The sequence below is a fragment of the Rhinoderma darwinii genome, chromosome 5, assembly GCF_050947455.1.
Source record: "Rhinoderma darwinii isolate aRhiDar2 chromosome 5, aRhiDar2.hap1, whole genome shotgun sequence".
Classification (NCBI taxonomy): domain Eukaryota; kingdom Metazoa; phylum Chordata; class Amphibia; order Anura; family Rhinodermatidae; genus Rhinoderma; species Rhinoderma darwinii.
The window spans coordinates 187,340,684-187,357,340 of NC_134691.1; the positions used below are offsets into that span (position 1 = coordinate 187,340,684).

The 16,657-nt window shown below is 42.9% G+C and overlaps 1 protein-coding gene across 1 annotated transcript in view; it reads right to left on the bottom strand.

Moving 5' to 3' along the window:
* Positions 1–16,657, bottom strand: part of LOC142651748 (dynein axonemal heavy chain 5-like) — a 298,958-nt gene that overhangs the window by 64,035 nt on the left and 218,266 nt on the right. Inside the window, exons 61-63 of the mRNA XM_075826792.1 lie at positions 8,351–8,569; positions 7,463–7,639; positions 957–1,151 (exon numbers count right to left, since the gene is read on the bottom strand). Of these exons, the coding sequence (XP_075682907.1) occupies positions 957–1,151; positions 7,463–7,639; positions 8,351–8,569 (591 nt within the window). The remainder of the gene's footprint in view (positions 1–956; positions 1,152–7,462; positions 7,640–8,350; positions 8,570–16,657) is intronic.

The following is a 16,657-nucleotide window of genomic DNA, read 5'->3' on the forward strand; positions in this document are numbered from 1 at the left end:
AAACATGAATACAAACACGTGCAGAAAACACAGTTCTATAATGCATTACTCTTCCAGACTGTTCTTTAAAAACAGTATTGATCTGACACTGACGACTTATTGAAACCACCATAAAAAATTATACAGGGATGTCATATATATATGTTACAAGATGTTATAACTTACTAAGCAGAAAGAGAGAAAAATGTTCCAGGTTAGCTTTATCCATACATCATATGCCTTGTTTTTTTATGGTTTTTTTAAATTATTATTCTATCAAAAACCTTTAAAATGGCAGGTAAAAAAAAACAAAACACAAATCATGTGTTTAATATCCATAAAAATAATGGTAGTAACAGCACAGTGTAAAAAGGTTGTGTAAAAATAATACAATAGCGGTTGCCGAGCCTAATCTGATATTGCGAACTCTACCTAATACTTGACAGCATGTGGCTGGGTTTTATGTTCTGTAACAAAGAATAAGATAAATAAAATTATAATTGGGATTTCATGTTCATAGCTTCCCAATAGATTTATTAACAACATATGGGCCATCAGAATTCAGTGTTAATTACCAAGCTGTAGGCACATCTTTGGTAAGTGAAACGGAGGAACACAGGAAAGAGGAACGGATTGTTAATATCATCATAAAGTCACAAACGAAAATATATTAAGATACATATTAATAGGAATGCCTTTACCATTGAGTTTAATCGTTTTTGAAACAATGCATGAATATACTATGCACACAGGAGCGTAACTACAGGGGGTGCAGAGGTTGAAGTCGCGAGCACAGTTACAGATTTTGCATCACGACCCAAGTTATGCCTCTGCTTGTAAAAGGAAATTTATATACAATTTGCATATGGCATATAAAGCACAGAATGTGGGATGGTGGAAAGGAGGTAATGTTCAGGAAGTCATGACAGAAGTGTGCGTTTCGAGTCAAAATTGAAGAATCATTCGACTAATTTTACCTGTAACTCATTGTTCTTCTCTTTATTTTTAATCCAGATTTTACCCTGACCTTGTGGGTCTATCAGAAGGGGGAAGCGAGACGCTTTAGTAACAATGATTCCATTCTGTATAGAGAGGTCATCATTGGGAAGTCCTTGAAGATTCCATTCACCAATCGTAGCATTGTCCACCAGCATAGAGATTAGGTTCAGATCCTAAAGAAGGATGGAAGCTTCAAGTTATAAAGTTTTCATAAGAGAAAATGAATAAGATTTTTTTTATGAAGACTTTTCTTAAACAAGGTAAGGTTTGGTCTGGAAACACGGAGATCATGGAAGTTCAGTTGAATGATTGTCACATTACATTTACATATTATATACTGTTATCCATTTGCTATTCTTCTGCAAAGCTTGGTCATGATGGAAATTGTCAGTTTTCGCAAAGAAGCCTCTTTACTTAAAGATTCTACTGGGGCTAAAGTAGGAATAAAAATCATTACCAAAATGACTGTAGAATATTACAAGGATTCCAGACATCAGCTAGCCTTTATTCACTCATGACAAATATTCAGTTTGGTGTCCTAGACCTATATCTAAATATCTGGCTTGTTTGTGACCTCCTGGTACCCAGAATACAGAGTACATACACCCTCAGGTCACCCCCTTTCCCCCAAGCTACATTTTTGACTGGGATAAATGCAGCAAACATTCAATATTTTTTTTCCGTAAGATTTTAAGAGTGAATAGATGGTAATTATTTCCATTGTTAATTTCCCATTTACATGAATTATTGTGGACAATAACCATTCTCTTGTTGTATTATGTGAAAAATAGTTTTGTGTGTGGTTAACATAAGCATTTTTAAAAAGATACCAAGGGAGGGCAAATACAGTGGTTAAACAAATTTAGTCTGCATCTAGCATGGGTAGACGGTGGGCACATAGGTTCAATCACATATGGCAGTCATAACAGGAGTTGTCGATCACCTCTGTTAGAACAGTTATAAAAAGTAATATCCCTGCTGTTGCTTTATTTTTTAAGGTGCTACGGAAAGCCTGACAGTTTTATGGCCCTTTGAAAGGGAGTGGACTAAAATACTTCAACAAGAACTCAATCTTACAAGTCGGAACTTTTTCATTACAATGTCATTTTTTTGGCCCATAAACCTCAAATGTCATTTATTTGAGTCTTTGAACCATGACAGCTACTCTATACTTTTGTAACCAAGAAATATAGAACTGACAGAGAAAATGAATTAAAATGTCCTGCTTTTAGACAAAACCCAAAGTGACAACGAAGGCTTGACACTTTCAATCACTTTCCTCAAATCTAAAATTACGAAAAAGAAAGAATAGGAATGTTCATGGTTGTTGGAGAATTCAAAATAATCCACATTATATATACTAGAGTTTTTGATTTATTTATTCAACTGTCTGAAGAAAAAGTGCGAAGCGGAATATACACTTATCAAGAGAAGAAACTGAGAGGTGCCATAATCTCATACAGTCAACATCTAGAGAGTTATTGACATACAGTACAGTTAGACATGTAGGGACAGGCAAATGGATTTTCATAATAGGGCTCCAGTAAGGTACCATAATTCACCTATACTTTGCTAAGTGATACTTCAGATAGTATTATGTGAAAATGGGTAAAAATGGTAAATTGCTCTACTGGCAAGTAGCGAACAGGTCTCTACATCATGACAACCTGATTCAGAGCCAGTAGTCTTACTAACATTAGCGATCTAGAGTCCTTTTCAGGAAGCCCATGGGAAAGGGTAAAGCTCTGTTCACACTGGTGCCATGTGTTTAGTTTTTACAGGATCCATGACAGTTATGAGAGATCCAGTTTAATAGTTTTTTCCGATCCAAACAGATCCCATTGACTGTTTTTTGGACTACACTTTTCTGCTCATCTAAAAGCTATGAAAGCCTGACAGAGCCAGCGTAAAAAAAGCCTTAATAATTCTACAGCATTGTAAAAACCCTTAACCTAATAGATTAGGTCGGTGACCCTGCACTTTCTAAGCACACCACGCAAAGTACTGACAACACATTCTCTTGTTTTAAATGTTATTGTCCCTAACATCAGTGTATGAAGTCACAAAACAATGAGAACCCTTGTGTCAGTTTGTGAATAATTGAGACTAGGATATTTGGAGAATATGTATATGTGATTGGGGGCAATTGTTTCTACAGCATGTGCATGAATTTTTGCAAGCCCCATGCAAATCAATGGTAGAGTCGTAGAAATGTCTGCAACAAATCTGCCACATCTAAATATACCCTAGGGTACCATAGGTATCATTTTGGTACCTTTAGAAGTAGATAATACCGATACGTATACTACAAGACTAGTCTTTACATGCTGGAGCGATTTCTCAACTAGATGACTATACTTTCAGAGCATTTTCACTTCTTAGTTTTTTTTGGTTTGGCATTGCCCAAGAGTTCTGTTCATATATTTCTTTGTTATAACTGCTTTTATTCCCTTCTGTGTTTTCCAGGAGTACCAGGAAATGTAGGCCATTAATTACAGGTTGTCACCTATTTGTGCGAGGCTCCTCAATTACAAATCTTCCTTGCCATACAGAGAAATGGAGGCAAGCAAAATATCAATGCATAACCTGGCAGATTTACCATTCCGATAGTAAGGGAAAATAGGTGGGAAGAAACAGCAATGGCTGCAAAGTAATAAGTGGATTATATATCATATACATTTACTAGTGAATTTATATTTTACATAAATATTTTTAATGCACCAGAGAGGTCAAATTAACCCCTTCACCACTGGCATATGGCTATATATACGTTCTAAAGATGCCCCGTGCAGTTAGCACGTGTATAGACGTTGACAGCCTTGAAGGGGTTTAATGAGTGCAGTGCTGCTTCAGTGTGAGCAGCGCTGCACTCTCATGTCGGCCAGGGCTTTGAGAGCCCCGGAATACACCCCCCCCCCACACACTGTAGATAGTGCCACCCACAACCCCCTGTATGTAGCGCAAAACCCTCTGCAGATAGCGCCACCTAAGCTCCCTCCAGCATCGGAATCCCCGGCCAGCGCTCTGGCCGAGGGTTTCCCTCCTAGAGGGTGCCCCCCCTGCCGCCTCTCCATCCCCGCTGTAGATAGTGCCATCCTCCCTGCAGATAGCAACCCCGCCGATGTAGATAGCATCTCACCCCACACTGTAGATAGTGCCACCTGAACTGAAGCTAGAAGCGGAATCCCCGGTGTCAGATCGGACTGGCCAGGGATTCCGCTTCTAGAGAGAGAGCCCCAGATATTACTGTCCATTTGGACAGTGAGGTTAGTGGCTCTCTCTAGGAGCGGGATCCCTGGCCGACACTCTGGCCGGGGATTCCGCTACTGGAGAAGCCCCTGGTGTCACTATTCATATATGGACAATGACATCAGCGGCTCTCTCTAGGAGCGGATTCCCCGGTGTCAGATTACTCTGTGCCGGTGATTCCGCTACTGGAGAAGCCCCTGGTGTCCCTATCCATATATAGACAGTGACATCAGAGGCTACTCCAGGAGCAGAATCCCCACTCTGGCAGGGGATTCAGTTTTTAAAACTAGCCCCTGACGTTACAGTCCATATATGGACAGAGACATCAGAGGCTTCCTTTAGAAGCGGAATCTTCAGCCAGAGAGATTCCGCTCCTACAGGGAGCTACAGTGGTGTTATTTAAAGGAAGGGGTGCCCTTTACGGGGGGGGGGGGTGCTATCGGCAGGGGGGATGTTGCTATCTACAAGGGGGATGTTGCTATCTACAGGGGGGTGGCGCAATGTATAGGGGGTGGCACTATTTACTGGGTGGCACTATAAACAGGTGGTGTGGTGCTATCTACAGGGGGTGCTATATACAGGGGGTGTGGCACTATCTACATGGGCACTGTGGCATTATATTGGCACTACCTACAGGGGACACTGTGTCTTTATCTACATGGGCACTGTGTGGCACTATGTTGGCATTATCTACAGGGAGAACTGTGCCACTATGTGGGCACTGTAGCACTATTTTCAGTGGGCACTATCTATGTGGGCACTGGCACCTTCTATGTGGGCAATGTGGCACTATCTACAGTGGCATTGCATCACTATCTACATGGGCACTGTGGTGTTTTCAAGTGGTTCGGACAAAAAACCCAATACGATTAAAATTCATCCCTTTTTTTAACGTCCATGAAAAACGAATGGCAAGTGGCGGTTAAAAACGGTTAGACGGCTGGCAAATGGATTAAAATTTTTAGACATATTGATGCAAAACAGCCATGAAAAACTGACAGTTGATCCGTTGTGGACAGCCATTATTTTCACGGTCGTGTGTATATAGCCCTCTTCACTCTCCCCTCACAGCGATCCAGGGTGACGGAGAGAGAAGAGGACTAATTGTTACAGAGCTCTACAGTGTATGGATAGATAGATAGATAGATAGATAGATAGATAGATAGATAGATAGATAGATAGATAGATAGATAGATAGATAGATAGATAGATAGATAGATAGATTTAAAAAATTACAAAAAAGTGTTTCTTTCACATAATTTGTCTGCTCATAATAAAAATTAAAAACACTGAATTAATTAAACTAATCTAGAAAATGAAGGCCTCATAAGTCTTGTAAAAAAACAATGTCATGAAAGGGTTAAACCAATTTCACAACTGACCATTTCTTCAGGACTTGTCTACAGTAATTTCATTAAGTTGTACTGACACCGGTATATACACTGCTATGGAAACACAGTCAAAAAGCAGTCAAAAATTCTTTATAAATGGAACTTGAAACGCTATGTCCCACCAAGTAATAGAGAACACAAGATCGTGTATGACTGGCAGAAAAATCAATAAGTAAATAAGCAGAAGTCAGAATTCAGAGGCTTCACAAGATAAGCTTCACAAAGGACGTGTGGAGCAAAATCCATCATAGAATGGAAAACCTTATTTTTCTATACTTTGTGTATTTTTTATTTTATTTCTATTTTTATAACTACACTGGTGCTGGCTGCAAGACGGTAAACCCTGAAAGTTCCCATTCCAGAACCAAGAATTCTCCTTTACTAAGCTGCAGAAATAAATCTTTGAGGGATGGTCTTGTAGTGTTAGCGCAGCTGTGGCTAGATGCACCCACTATATATTCTTCCCCAGAAACACAGAGGTTTCACACTGCTTCCACCTATGCCACCTGTGCCAGCATTTGAAAAATCAGCAGTCACATCCGCCCTCTCTCTCCCTTGCAGATTCACCAAATATAGGAATAGGGAAAGCTATTTTATCACATTGCATTAAACAGTTGAATAATTTAGTGTGTAGGTGGAATTTGTGTACAGCCCTCCCTACTGTGATTTGGAGGTCTCTATAAAGGGATGGCACTGCTTTAACTCTTTAAGAACATCTTTCTGAGAAAGAAAATTTAAAGTTGAAGTAGCTATGGGTTATATAGGCATGGATGTGATACAATTTAAATGCAGTGTCAAGAATTATGTCCTGATATTGGTAGTTATCTGCAGGAGCGTAACCGGGGGGCTGGCGAAGCCACCAACAAGCCACGCTGCTTTGGCCAGAGTATTTAGATTCAGGGCTAGGGCAGCAATCTGATTCTTTGCCCTAGACGACCTTGAAATCAGTATTATATATTGGAAAAGCAAGAACTACTGGAATGGAGAATAAGCTATTGCAGCACATTGTAATGGATGGCAGGTAAAGTAAAATAGAAATTATTTTTCACAGTGTACATAGGTCAGTTCTTTCAATCTTTCATGGGCACACAGAAAAATATACTAAAGATTAACGCTCCATTTTAATATAACCTTAAGGAAATCATTTGGAAAGCAGCAGCACTTCGATTAGTGATATAAGATACACATTTCATTAGGGAGTTGCAAACCCTGACTTGCCAACAGCTACTGTATACAGGACTGTGCTTTGCATCCTCAGACATACATTCTAATGAAATTTCTTTGGGATTTTACCTAAAATGACCTTGCCCAAGATATGACTCATGCTGAAGTTGTGTGACAGCTTCAGTCAGTGTTAATGTAGCTACCAAAATACTCAAAAAAGTGCATGATATGGAAGTACATGTTGAGAATTTCCAACTGAATTTTCAACTAAGTCTGTAAAGGTAACCTTAATACTATGAGTGTCATTGTGGGTCCATGTGAGTGTGCGCGCGCGCATCATATTCTGCAAATATAGGCCTAACACCAGATTAACATGACATTTCCTGATGTTTGCAAGCACTGAAAGGGGGTGTAAAGATATTCAGTGCTACTTTAGTGATGGGAAGCATCAGAACACGGACAGAGACATGTTAGGGATGACCTATTGGACATTGAACGGTCCATACAATCCAATAATCTGGCAGTTTACGGTTATTAATAATTGAGTGTAAAACTCAAACATTTAATGTCAACAATCTCAAAGGTACCCTGACTTACTAGACATGTAGGACAATATATTTAACAATTAAAACAAGTAACATGCCCAACCACAAAATAAAATCCTGGCAGAAGATGCTTACATCACTGTATGGTATTCTATTATGGTTCATTTCCTTCTTCCATAACTGAAGCAGAAGAGTGCGATACTCCTGGTTGAATGGACCGCTGTAGGAGAGGAAGCCGGTGGCCAAAAGAACATCCCCTACTAGGCGAATGATTTGGTTCTGGAAGTTTTTACTGCTTTCTGTCCATCGTATCTAGCAGCGAGGAAAAATGATGGAAGGGAATATTTGTAAAAAGATGTTAATCATTTCATATACTTTGCTGCTAGTTTAATTTTTTTTTTACATGTTTGTCCTTTTTGAAATCAATGAGAATTAAGGTAATTTTCAGCAAGAAGTCGGTCATTCATTCATTCACATAACATTGTACTAGTTAAATAAATATCATTGTACTAGTTAAATGAACAATTTCTCTTTCCTCCTACAATTCCATGAACTGAAGAACACACCTAACTACTTAGACAGGCATACTATGGGGAAATCCTCTTTCATTTTATATAATCAGATATTTTATAAATAATACATAAGTACTGAACTCTCCTCTTCTCATATAAACAAGTGGGGGAACAAGGCTAGGCGGCACTCAAGGTGGACAAGATCTACTGTTGCTTTAGGCTAGTGATTTCCTAAGCTAAACCTCAACACACTTCTTACAATTTAGGAACAAGTCGTCATTTTTCATTCTCATTTTTCGTATTTGGCTCTTCGACTTCATCCAATCCTGCCGACTCTACCCTGCAACTGGGTTTAAATGGGAAACTGCATTCAGACTTGTGGAGTGTGTAGTTACTCATTGTGCCCTCAGAACAAGGCCCCTGATTCCCTGATGCCAATGCCTTTTCCTTCATTTCTGGTTAGGGATTCTTTTAGGAATAGTAATAAAATATATTAAGATATGTTTCTTACTTTTTCCCCTCCAAGGCCTTCAATCAGCGCCGTAGCATTGACCATCTTTCTCCTGCAAGCATCTGCATCATCCAGTAGCGTTTGCTTCTCCCTCATTGCTGCATCATACATGGCTTGCACATCATCAAGTTCTTTCTGTTTGGCATCAAGTTGGCTCTGTGCGTTATTCAGTTCTGCTTGGGCAACAGCAAGTCTGGCCCCTTGTAGCGCCAAGTTAGCCTATGAAAAGGATAATTTAATTGAAGGAATGCATTTGCACAGATGAGTACTTTCAGCCCTCTCAAAGTCAATGGTCCTCAAGTATCAAAACTGTCTCAGAGAAGTGAATGAAAAAGCAATGAATCAGGGTTCAGCTTAAATTTCATAAATACATTGAAATATGGGTTCTGAATGGTTGCGCAAATCCCCACGATACTTTCTTCAGACAATTTTGAAAATCAATACAAAAACAGTCAACTATTTACAGAGTTCTGCAACTTTTCTTCTAGACTTAAAAAGTAGTTGAAAGTAGAATTTCACTTTAGATATTTTGTATTCTGCTCATATTTTTGATACCCCTAATATATAATAATGTAACATGATTATTGGTTATTATTCTGATATTATTTCTTCATAGGAGCTTGCAGTAGGCATTGTGTCCATTAGTGGACCTTTTAGTAGTGTTCAAGGCTTTTCTAATACTGAACTTATAAGTATAATTTTCATAGCATTGTAATATTTTGATAATTGTTCCAAGCTCAATGCATTTCTTCTTCTACCCGTTTTTCACTGAAGTTTCAAGGGCTGATGGAAGTGACTTTCCACATCCATTTACATTACCAGAATGAATAATGAAGTGTAATAAACATAAACAAATCTATTAGAAACACATTCTATGAGAGCTGAGCCAGTAGTAAGCAAGGAAGACACTTAGTAGTAGACCCATGAATCCATTCATAAAACCACTGACTAGTTATATATGGCTACATTCTTGGAATTTGGAGCACTTCTGTATAACATGGTCTTTTCCATCTATTCCTTCTTGCATTTTGGCTCACAGTGGAAAATCTGCAGTGAATATAGTATGTGTATGAAATAAATATTTTATTACCTATTCCTTATGGACAATTTTTAATTCTACGTCTATACAGTAAAGCAGAATATCACAATGAGAGATCTTCATTTGGATTACAATAGGATAATACACTACATAAAGACCTTTTGACCGTGTCAACGCAGTACATTTCATATTGAATATGGCAATTTGGAAATACCTGGTTTTAAGCCAGTATTATAATCTGCTAATAATCCACGTGCACTTCTGGTTTGGTGCTACTAAAAGGCTTTGTCTGCAGATTGTTTAGGGTACTTTTACATGGCCCCACGTGGTTTGTGTAAACGAGGGCAGATCAATTACCCAGCTCGTTGATCGGCGCTCGATTGCTCCTTTCACAAGGAGCTAGTATGGGGACGAGCGCTCATTACTCCGATCGCTCGTCCCCATACATTTCTATCATGTCGGCAGCCCATTTCCCTGTTTACACAGGGAGATGGGCTGCCGACAACGTTAATATTTTGGGCACTTAAAAAGATACAATCAGCTGATGAACGAGCGCTTGCTCGTTCATCGGCTGATCATTGTCCCCTTCTGTGAAAGCTTGTTTGCTCGATAATTGGCCAGTGTGAAAGAGCCCTTAGTCTACTAATACTAAGCCGGATTTCCTATCTGATTTCTGTTAACCCCTTCCCGCCAAATCACGTACAGTTACGTCATCAGCGCTAATGTGTTAGCGCCTTCTCAGGTAACTGTACGTGATGGTAATGGAGCGGGCTCAGAGACAGAGCCCGCGCCATCACCAGCGGGTGCCAGCTGTATATTACAGCTGACATCCCGCTGTAATGGCCAGGACGGGAGCTAGCCTCAAATCCTGCCGATTAACCCCTTAAATGCAGCGATCAAGTGATCGATGCATCTAGGTGGTTTCTAGTCTGTCGGCATCCCTGTGCCGCTGTCAACCAGAGGCCTAACAATGGCCTCTGGTATGCCAAGCACCGAAGTCTTTTAGGCACCGAAGTCTGTTTGTTACAGCTAACATCCTGATGTAATGGCCAAAACCAGAGTTAGCCTCCGATCTGGCTGATTAACCCCTTAGATGTAGCGAACAAAAGCGATCGCTGCATCTAGGTGGTTGCTATGGCAAAGATCGGCACACGCGTTGTTGCCGATGGTTGCTATTGCAACCGGAGGACTAAAAATGGCCTTCTGGTCTGCCTAGTATGGAAGCCTATTAGGCCCCACCCACATACAAAGCCTAATAGGCTTGCTGTCAGTGAATAACTGACAGCTCCAATATACTGCACTATGCAGTTAGTGCAGTGTATTAGAAAAGTGATCAGGGCTTCATGCCTTCAAGTCCCGTAGTGGGACAAAAAAAAAACAAGTTAAAATAAAGTTAATAAAAATGTAAAAAAGACTGCCCTTTTCCCATAAGAAGTCTTTTAATATAGGAAAAAATGGAAAACATATTAGTACACATATTTGGTATCGCCGTACCCATAACGATCCAGACTATAATAATATCATGTCCATCCCCCCGCACGGTGAACACCATAAAAAAATGTAATAAAAAAACAAATTCCAGAATCACTGTTTTTTGTTCACCACCCCTCCCAAAACAGAATAAAAAGTGATCAAAATGTTGCCTGTACCCCAAAATTATACCAATAAAAACTACAACCCGTCCCGCAAAAAACAAGCCCTCCCACAGCTTTTTTGGCATAAAAATAAAAAATGTATGGCTCTCAGAATATAGTGATACAAAAAAAAAAAAGTGATGTTATTGTGCAAACGCTGTAAAATATAAAAAAAACTATATACATATGGTATCGTTGTAATTGTATCGACCCACAGAATAAAGTGAATATGTCATTTAAAGCCCACGGTCAACGCTGTAAAAAAAAAAAAGAGTAAAGAAAAAAGAATAAAACAAATTGTCAGAATATATGGTTTTTGGTCACCTCGCGTGCCAAAAAAAAATAGAAAGAAACAAATAAGTCCTTACACAGCTCCGGTAGAGAAAAAAATAAAAATTTTCATAATCGTACACATCTGCAGATTATTATTTATTTATGGCATTATTATACACGCTGATTATGTCCTGATATACTCCGCACAGCTTACATATGCCCCCATGTCATAAACTGAAATACCAGTAAAACCCCAAATAGAACTACCAAGCAAAATCTGCACTCCGAAAGCCAAATGGCGCTCCCTCCGTTCTGAACCCTACAGTGTGCCCAAACAGCAGCTTTTGTCCATATATATGGCATCCCCATACCCGGGAGAACCCTCTTAACAGTTTATGAAATATTTGTCTGCAGTGGCACAAACTGGTCACCACATATTGGGCACTAAAATGGCATATCAGTGGAAAATTGCAATTTTCACTTTCATCATCCGCTGAGCATTCATTTCCAATAAATAAAAAAAACCCTGTGGGGTCAAAATCGTCACTACACACCTTAAAAAAATGTCTTGAGAGGTGCAGTTTCCAAAATAGATGTCACTACTTGGGGGTTTGTTTTACTATTTGACCCCAGAGCCCTGCAATTGTGGGCCAAAGCTGCGAAAATCACCAAAGTAGACCTCAAATGCGCATTGTGCGCTTTCACTCCTGAGCACTGTCATATGTCCAGGCAAATGATAAATGCCTTTAATAGTGTAGTTTCCAAACTGGAGTCACTTCTCAGGGGTTTCTACTATACTCTGGTACCTCAGGGGCTCTGCAAATGCGACATGGCGCCCGTACACCAATACAGCAAAATCTGCGCTCTAAAAGCCAAATGGCTCTCCTTCTATTTTGAGCTCTGCCATGTGCTTAAACAGCAGTTTATGGCCAAACATGGTGTAAAGGATTTGCCAGACACAGGTTCTGTGTCGACGCCCGTGGGCAATCAGTCTGCACCTGCTCCTATGTCTGTGAGACTGACTCCATCTTCCACCACTCAGGATGGCAGGCTTAGGAGTGGGAGAGCCTATCACAGCCTGGCCAGACGGAGCTAGTTCCCGCCCACTGTCTATTTATACCTGCCGTTCCTGTTCCTCCTTTGCCTGTGATTCTTCTATGCTTGTTTCCTGGCTTGCTGCTGCTGCTTGTACTACTGATTCTCTGCTTGTTATTGACCTTGGCTTTCTGACCACTCTCCTGCTCAGCGTTTTGTACCTCGCTCTCTCCTGGTTTGACTCGGCTCGTTCACCACTCTTGTTGCTGACGGTGTCTCCATGGGCAGCTGCCCCGTTTCCCTAGCTTCTGTGTACCCCTGTCTGTTTTGTCTGGTCTGTCTTGCACTTACTGAGCGTAGGGACCATCGCCCAGTTGTACCCCGTCCCTTAGGAAGTGGTCGTTGCAAGTAGGCAGGGACTGACTGGCGGGTAGATTAGGGCTCACTTGTCTGTCTCCCTACCCTGTCATTACATAATCACAGGCCCATATACCCAGGGCCGCCATCAGGAATTTCAGGGCCCCCTACAGCTAAATTTTCTGGGCCCCCCTACCTTGGCACCGCCTGTTAACGGTACTCCGTCCAGCACTATATCATGGTACTCAGGGACGCCATCAGGGGGGGTATTATGGGTACTGATGTGAGAGGCCCGGCCAAACCTAATTGAAAGGGGGGCCCGGCAACTGCCACGACTTGCCTTTGGTAGAAAAAAAACAGGCCCCTGTTTTTTTCACCAAAAGAATGTCGTGAGCTGCGGGCCCCCCTTTCAATTAGGTTTGGCTGGGCCTCTCACATCAGTACCCATAATACCCCCCCTGATGGCGGCCCTGGGTAGCATGGGGGTCGTCATGGGGGCCGTCAAACACTGCCCCCCGTGCGACCGATCACGCGCACCCGCAAACTCCCGCGCATGCGCACCCGCGACCGCCTGGAACCGCGCACCGAATTTTGAGGCAGATTTTGACCTGCCCACACTATCTTGCCGCGTTTTTTGCCCGCGGCGATTGAGGACAGCAGACAAAAAACGCAGGGAAAAATGCATTTTCTGCCTCCCATTGATTTCAGATTAAATCAATGGGAGGCGGTTTTGGAAGTTTTTTGGTGCTGATTCTGACGCAGTGTCCGAGTCAATATCAAGGCCCAAAAACTCTGTGAACTGGGCCTTATTGTTAGGGCTTATTCAGACGAACGTGTAATACGTCCGTGCAACGTGTGTGATTTTCACGCGCCTCGCACGGACCTATGTTACTCTATGGGGCCGTGCAGGCTCAGTGATTTTCATGCAGCGTGTGTCCGCTGCGTAAAACTCACGACATGTCCTATATTTGTGCATTGTTCGCGCATCACGCACCCATTGAAGTCAATGGGTGCGTTAAAATCACGCCCAGCGCTTCCGCAGCCGTATAAACTATGAATGAAAATGTAATGGCAGGAAGGAGGTGAAGGGAAAGTGAGCCCTAATCTACCCACCGCCCTGTCCCTGCCTACTTGCAACGACCCGCCCTAGGCGACGAGGTACAACTGGGCGGCGGTCCCTACGCTGGCTAAGTGCACAGGAAGACAAACAGGGAACACGCAAGGGAAGGGGCAGTAGCCACGGAACGCCACGAGGAAACGGGGCGGCGAACGAACAGTCAGGACCAGGACGAAGTGAGTACACCCGAGCGGGCACGGAGACAGAAGCAAGCCAGGGGCAAAGCAAAGCAGGTCAAGCAGAACTGCAGCAAGGCAGAAGCACGGCAGAAGCAGGCTGGAGCAAGCAGCAGTGGGGCCAGGAATCCAAAAGAATTACAAGCACTGAGGGAGAGCACAGGGCAGGTAATAAAGGGCAGGGGGCGGAGCTAACTCCGACAGACCAGGCCGCGATAGGCTCTCCCACTCCTGAGCCTGCCACCCTGGTTGGTGGGAGATGGTGTCAGTCGAACAGGTCTGGCCTCAGGTGTGGATTGATTAATCCCCGGAGTATAGCTAGATGAAGTACCTGGCAGATCCCTAACAGAAAACAGAAAAGCACCGCGCGCTACAAACATACAAACAGAGTGTCATAATGATGGCGGCTGCGCGAAAATCATGCAGCCGCGCATCATACGCTGCTGACACACAGAGCTGTTATGGACCATTTGCATGCGCAAAACGCCACGTTTTTGCGCACGCAAAAAGCACACGCTCGTGTAAATCCGGCCTTAGGATAAGAACACACTAGGCATGAACACTGCGGATTTTATGCAACACATTTTATTGTGGAGAATCCGCAGCGTATTACAGTCGCAGCCGAGTGGATGAGATTAGAACAAATCTCATCCACACGCTGCAAATAAAATGGACCTGCAGTGTGGCTTTTTAAGCCGCAGCATGTCAATGTATTCTGTGGAATCGCTGCTCCTCTGTTGCGGAAATGCTGCGGTTCTGCCGCAAAAATCACACATGAGAAAAAAAAAAAGGCACTTTTTTAAATTTATAAAAAGATTAGACTTGCCCCGGCCGTAGTCCTGGTGACGCGATCCTCTATTCTTAGCGCAGCCCGGCCTCCTGTCATGACGTTTCATCCCATGTGACTGCTGCAGCGGTCACATGGTCTACAGCGTCATCTCAGGAGGCAGGGCTACGTTCAGAAGAGAGAGATGCGTCACCTAAACTACGGCCGGGGCAAGTCTAAACTTTTTTTTCCTTGCAGGATTTCCGCAGCGGACAAGCCTCACCAAACCTGCGCCACTATTTGGTGCGGTTTTGCTGTCGGAATTCCCTGCGGCTACCGGGGCGGATAAGCTGTGTAGTTTTACTCAGCATATCCGCCTAGTGTGTCCCTTATGATGTCGCTCCTGGAGCTGCTGCCGGTCTCTAAATAGGCAATTGGTCCAGTAGAATTTGGAATTCTTTTTTTTTGTGAACCAGCTTAAAAAAATACAAAACTTTTATGTTAGGGCCTGTTCACATCACCGTTCGCTTCCGCTCCAGGGTTCCGTCTGAGGTTTCTGTCGAGTGAACCCCGCAACGGAAAGTGAAAGTGACACAGAATACATTGACATGCTGCGGCTTAAAAAGTCAAAAGCCACACTGCAGGTCCATTTTTTTTGCAGCGTGTACATGAGATTTGTTCAAATCTCATCCACTTGGCTGCGACTGTGATACGGTGCGGATTCTCCACAATAAAATGTGTTGCATAAAATCCGCAGTGTTCATGCCTAGTGTGTTCCTACACTAAGGCCGGATTTACACGAGCGTGTGCTTTTTGCGTGCGCAAAAACGTGGCGTTTTGCACATGCAAAAGGTCCATAACAGCTCCGTGTGTCAGCAGCGCCATCATTATGACACTCTGTTTGTATGTTTGTAGCACGTGGTGCTTTTCTGTTTTCATTCATAGTTTATACGGCTGCGGAAGTGCTGGGCGGGATTTTCACGCACCCATTGACTTCAATGGGTGCGTGATGCGCGAACAATGCACAAATATCGGACATGTCGTGAGTTTTACGCAGCGAACACACGGACACACGCTGCGTGAAAATCACTGACAGTCTGCACGGCTCCATAGACTAACATAGGTCCGTGCGAGGCGCGTGAAAATCACGCACGTTGCACGGACGTATTACACGTTCGTCTGAATAAGCCCTAACAATAAGGCCCAGTTCACAGAGGTTTTGGGCCTTGATATTGACTCGGACACTGCGTCAGAATCAGCACCAAACAACTTCCAAAACCGCCTCCCATTGATTTAATCTGAAATGAATGGGAGCCAGTCGCGGAAAAAAGAAAAAGCAGCACGTCCTTTCTTGCCGCGGTTCTGCCTCTGACCTCCCATCTAAATCAATGGGAGGCAGAAAATGCATTTTTCACTGCGTTTTTTGTCTGCTGTCCTCAATCGCAGCGGGCAAACAACGCAGCAAAAAATGCGGCAAGATAGTGTGGGCAGGTCAAAATCTGCCTCAAAATTCTTTAAGGAATTTTGAGGCAGATTTTTTCGGCCTGCAAAATACTGTGTGAACAGGGCCATACATAAACAGCACTTTGAGACACTTTACTCACCGTGTCAGAAGAGCTGCTCCCACTCCAGTCCTCTTCAGGCGATGTCTTCGGTCCAGGCTCCAGGTTCCAGAAAATGGCGGGGATCGTGTAACTCCTGCCGCCGCGCAAGAACTGGACTCCTCCCCCTCTCCTTACGCAGCTACGCTCTGGAGAAGGAGGCGGAGGCGGACGAGGAGGCGGAGGAGGAGGCGGGCCAGCAGGTAAGTAAACTGTGCGCCGCTGCTGTCCTTCCCCGTAGATCGGACTTGTGTTGCGGGCGCACCGCCTCCCTCTCGGATGCGCGCTTGCGGTCGTTCGCGAGCGCGC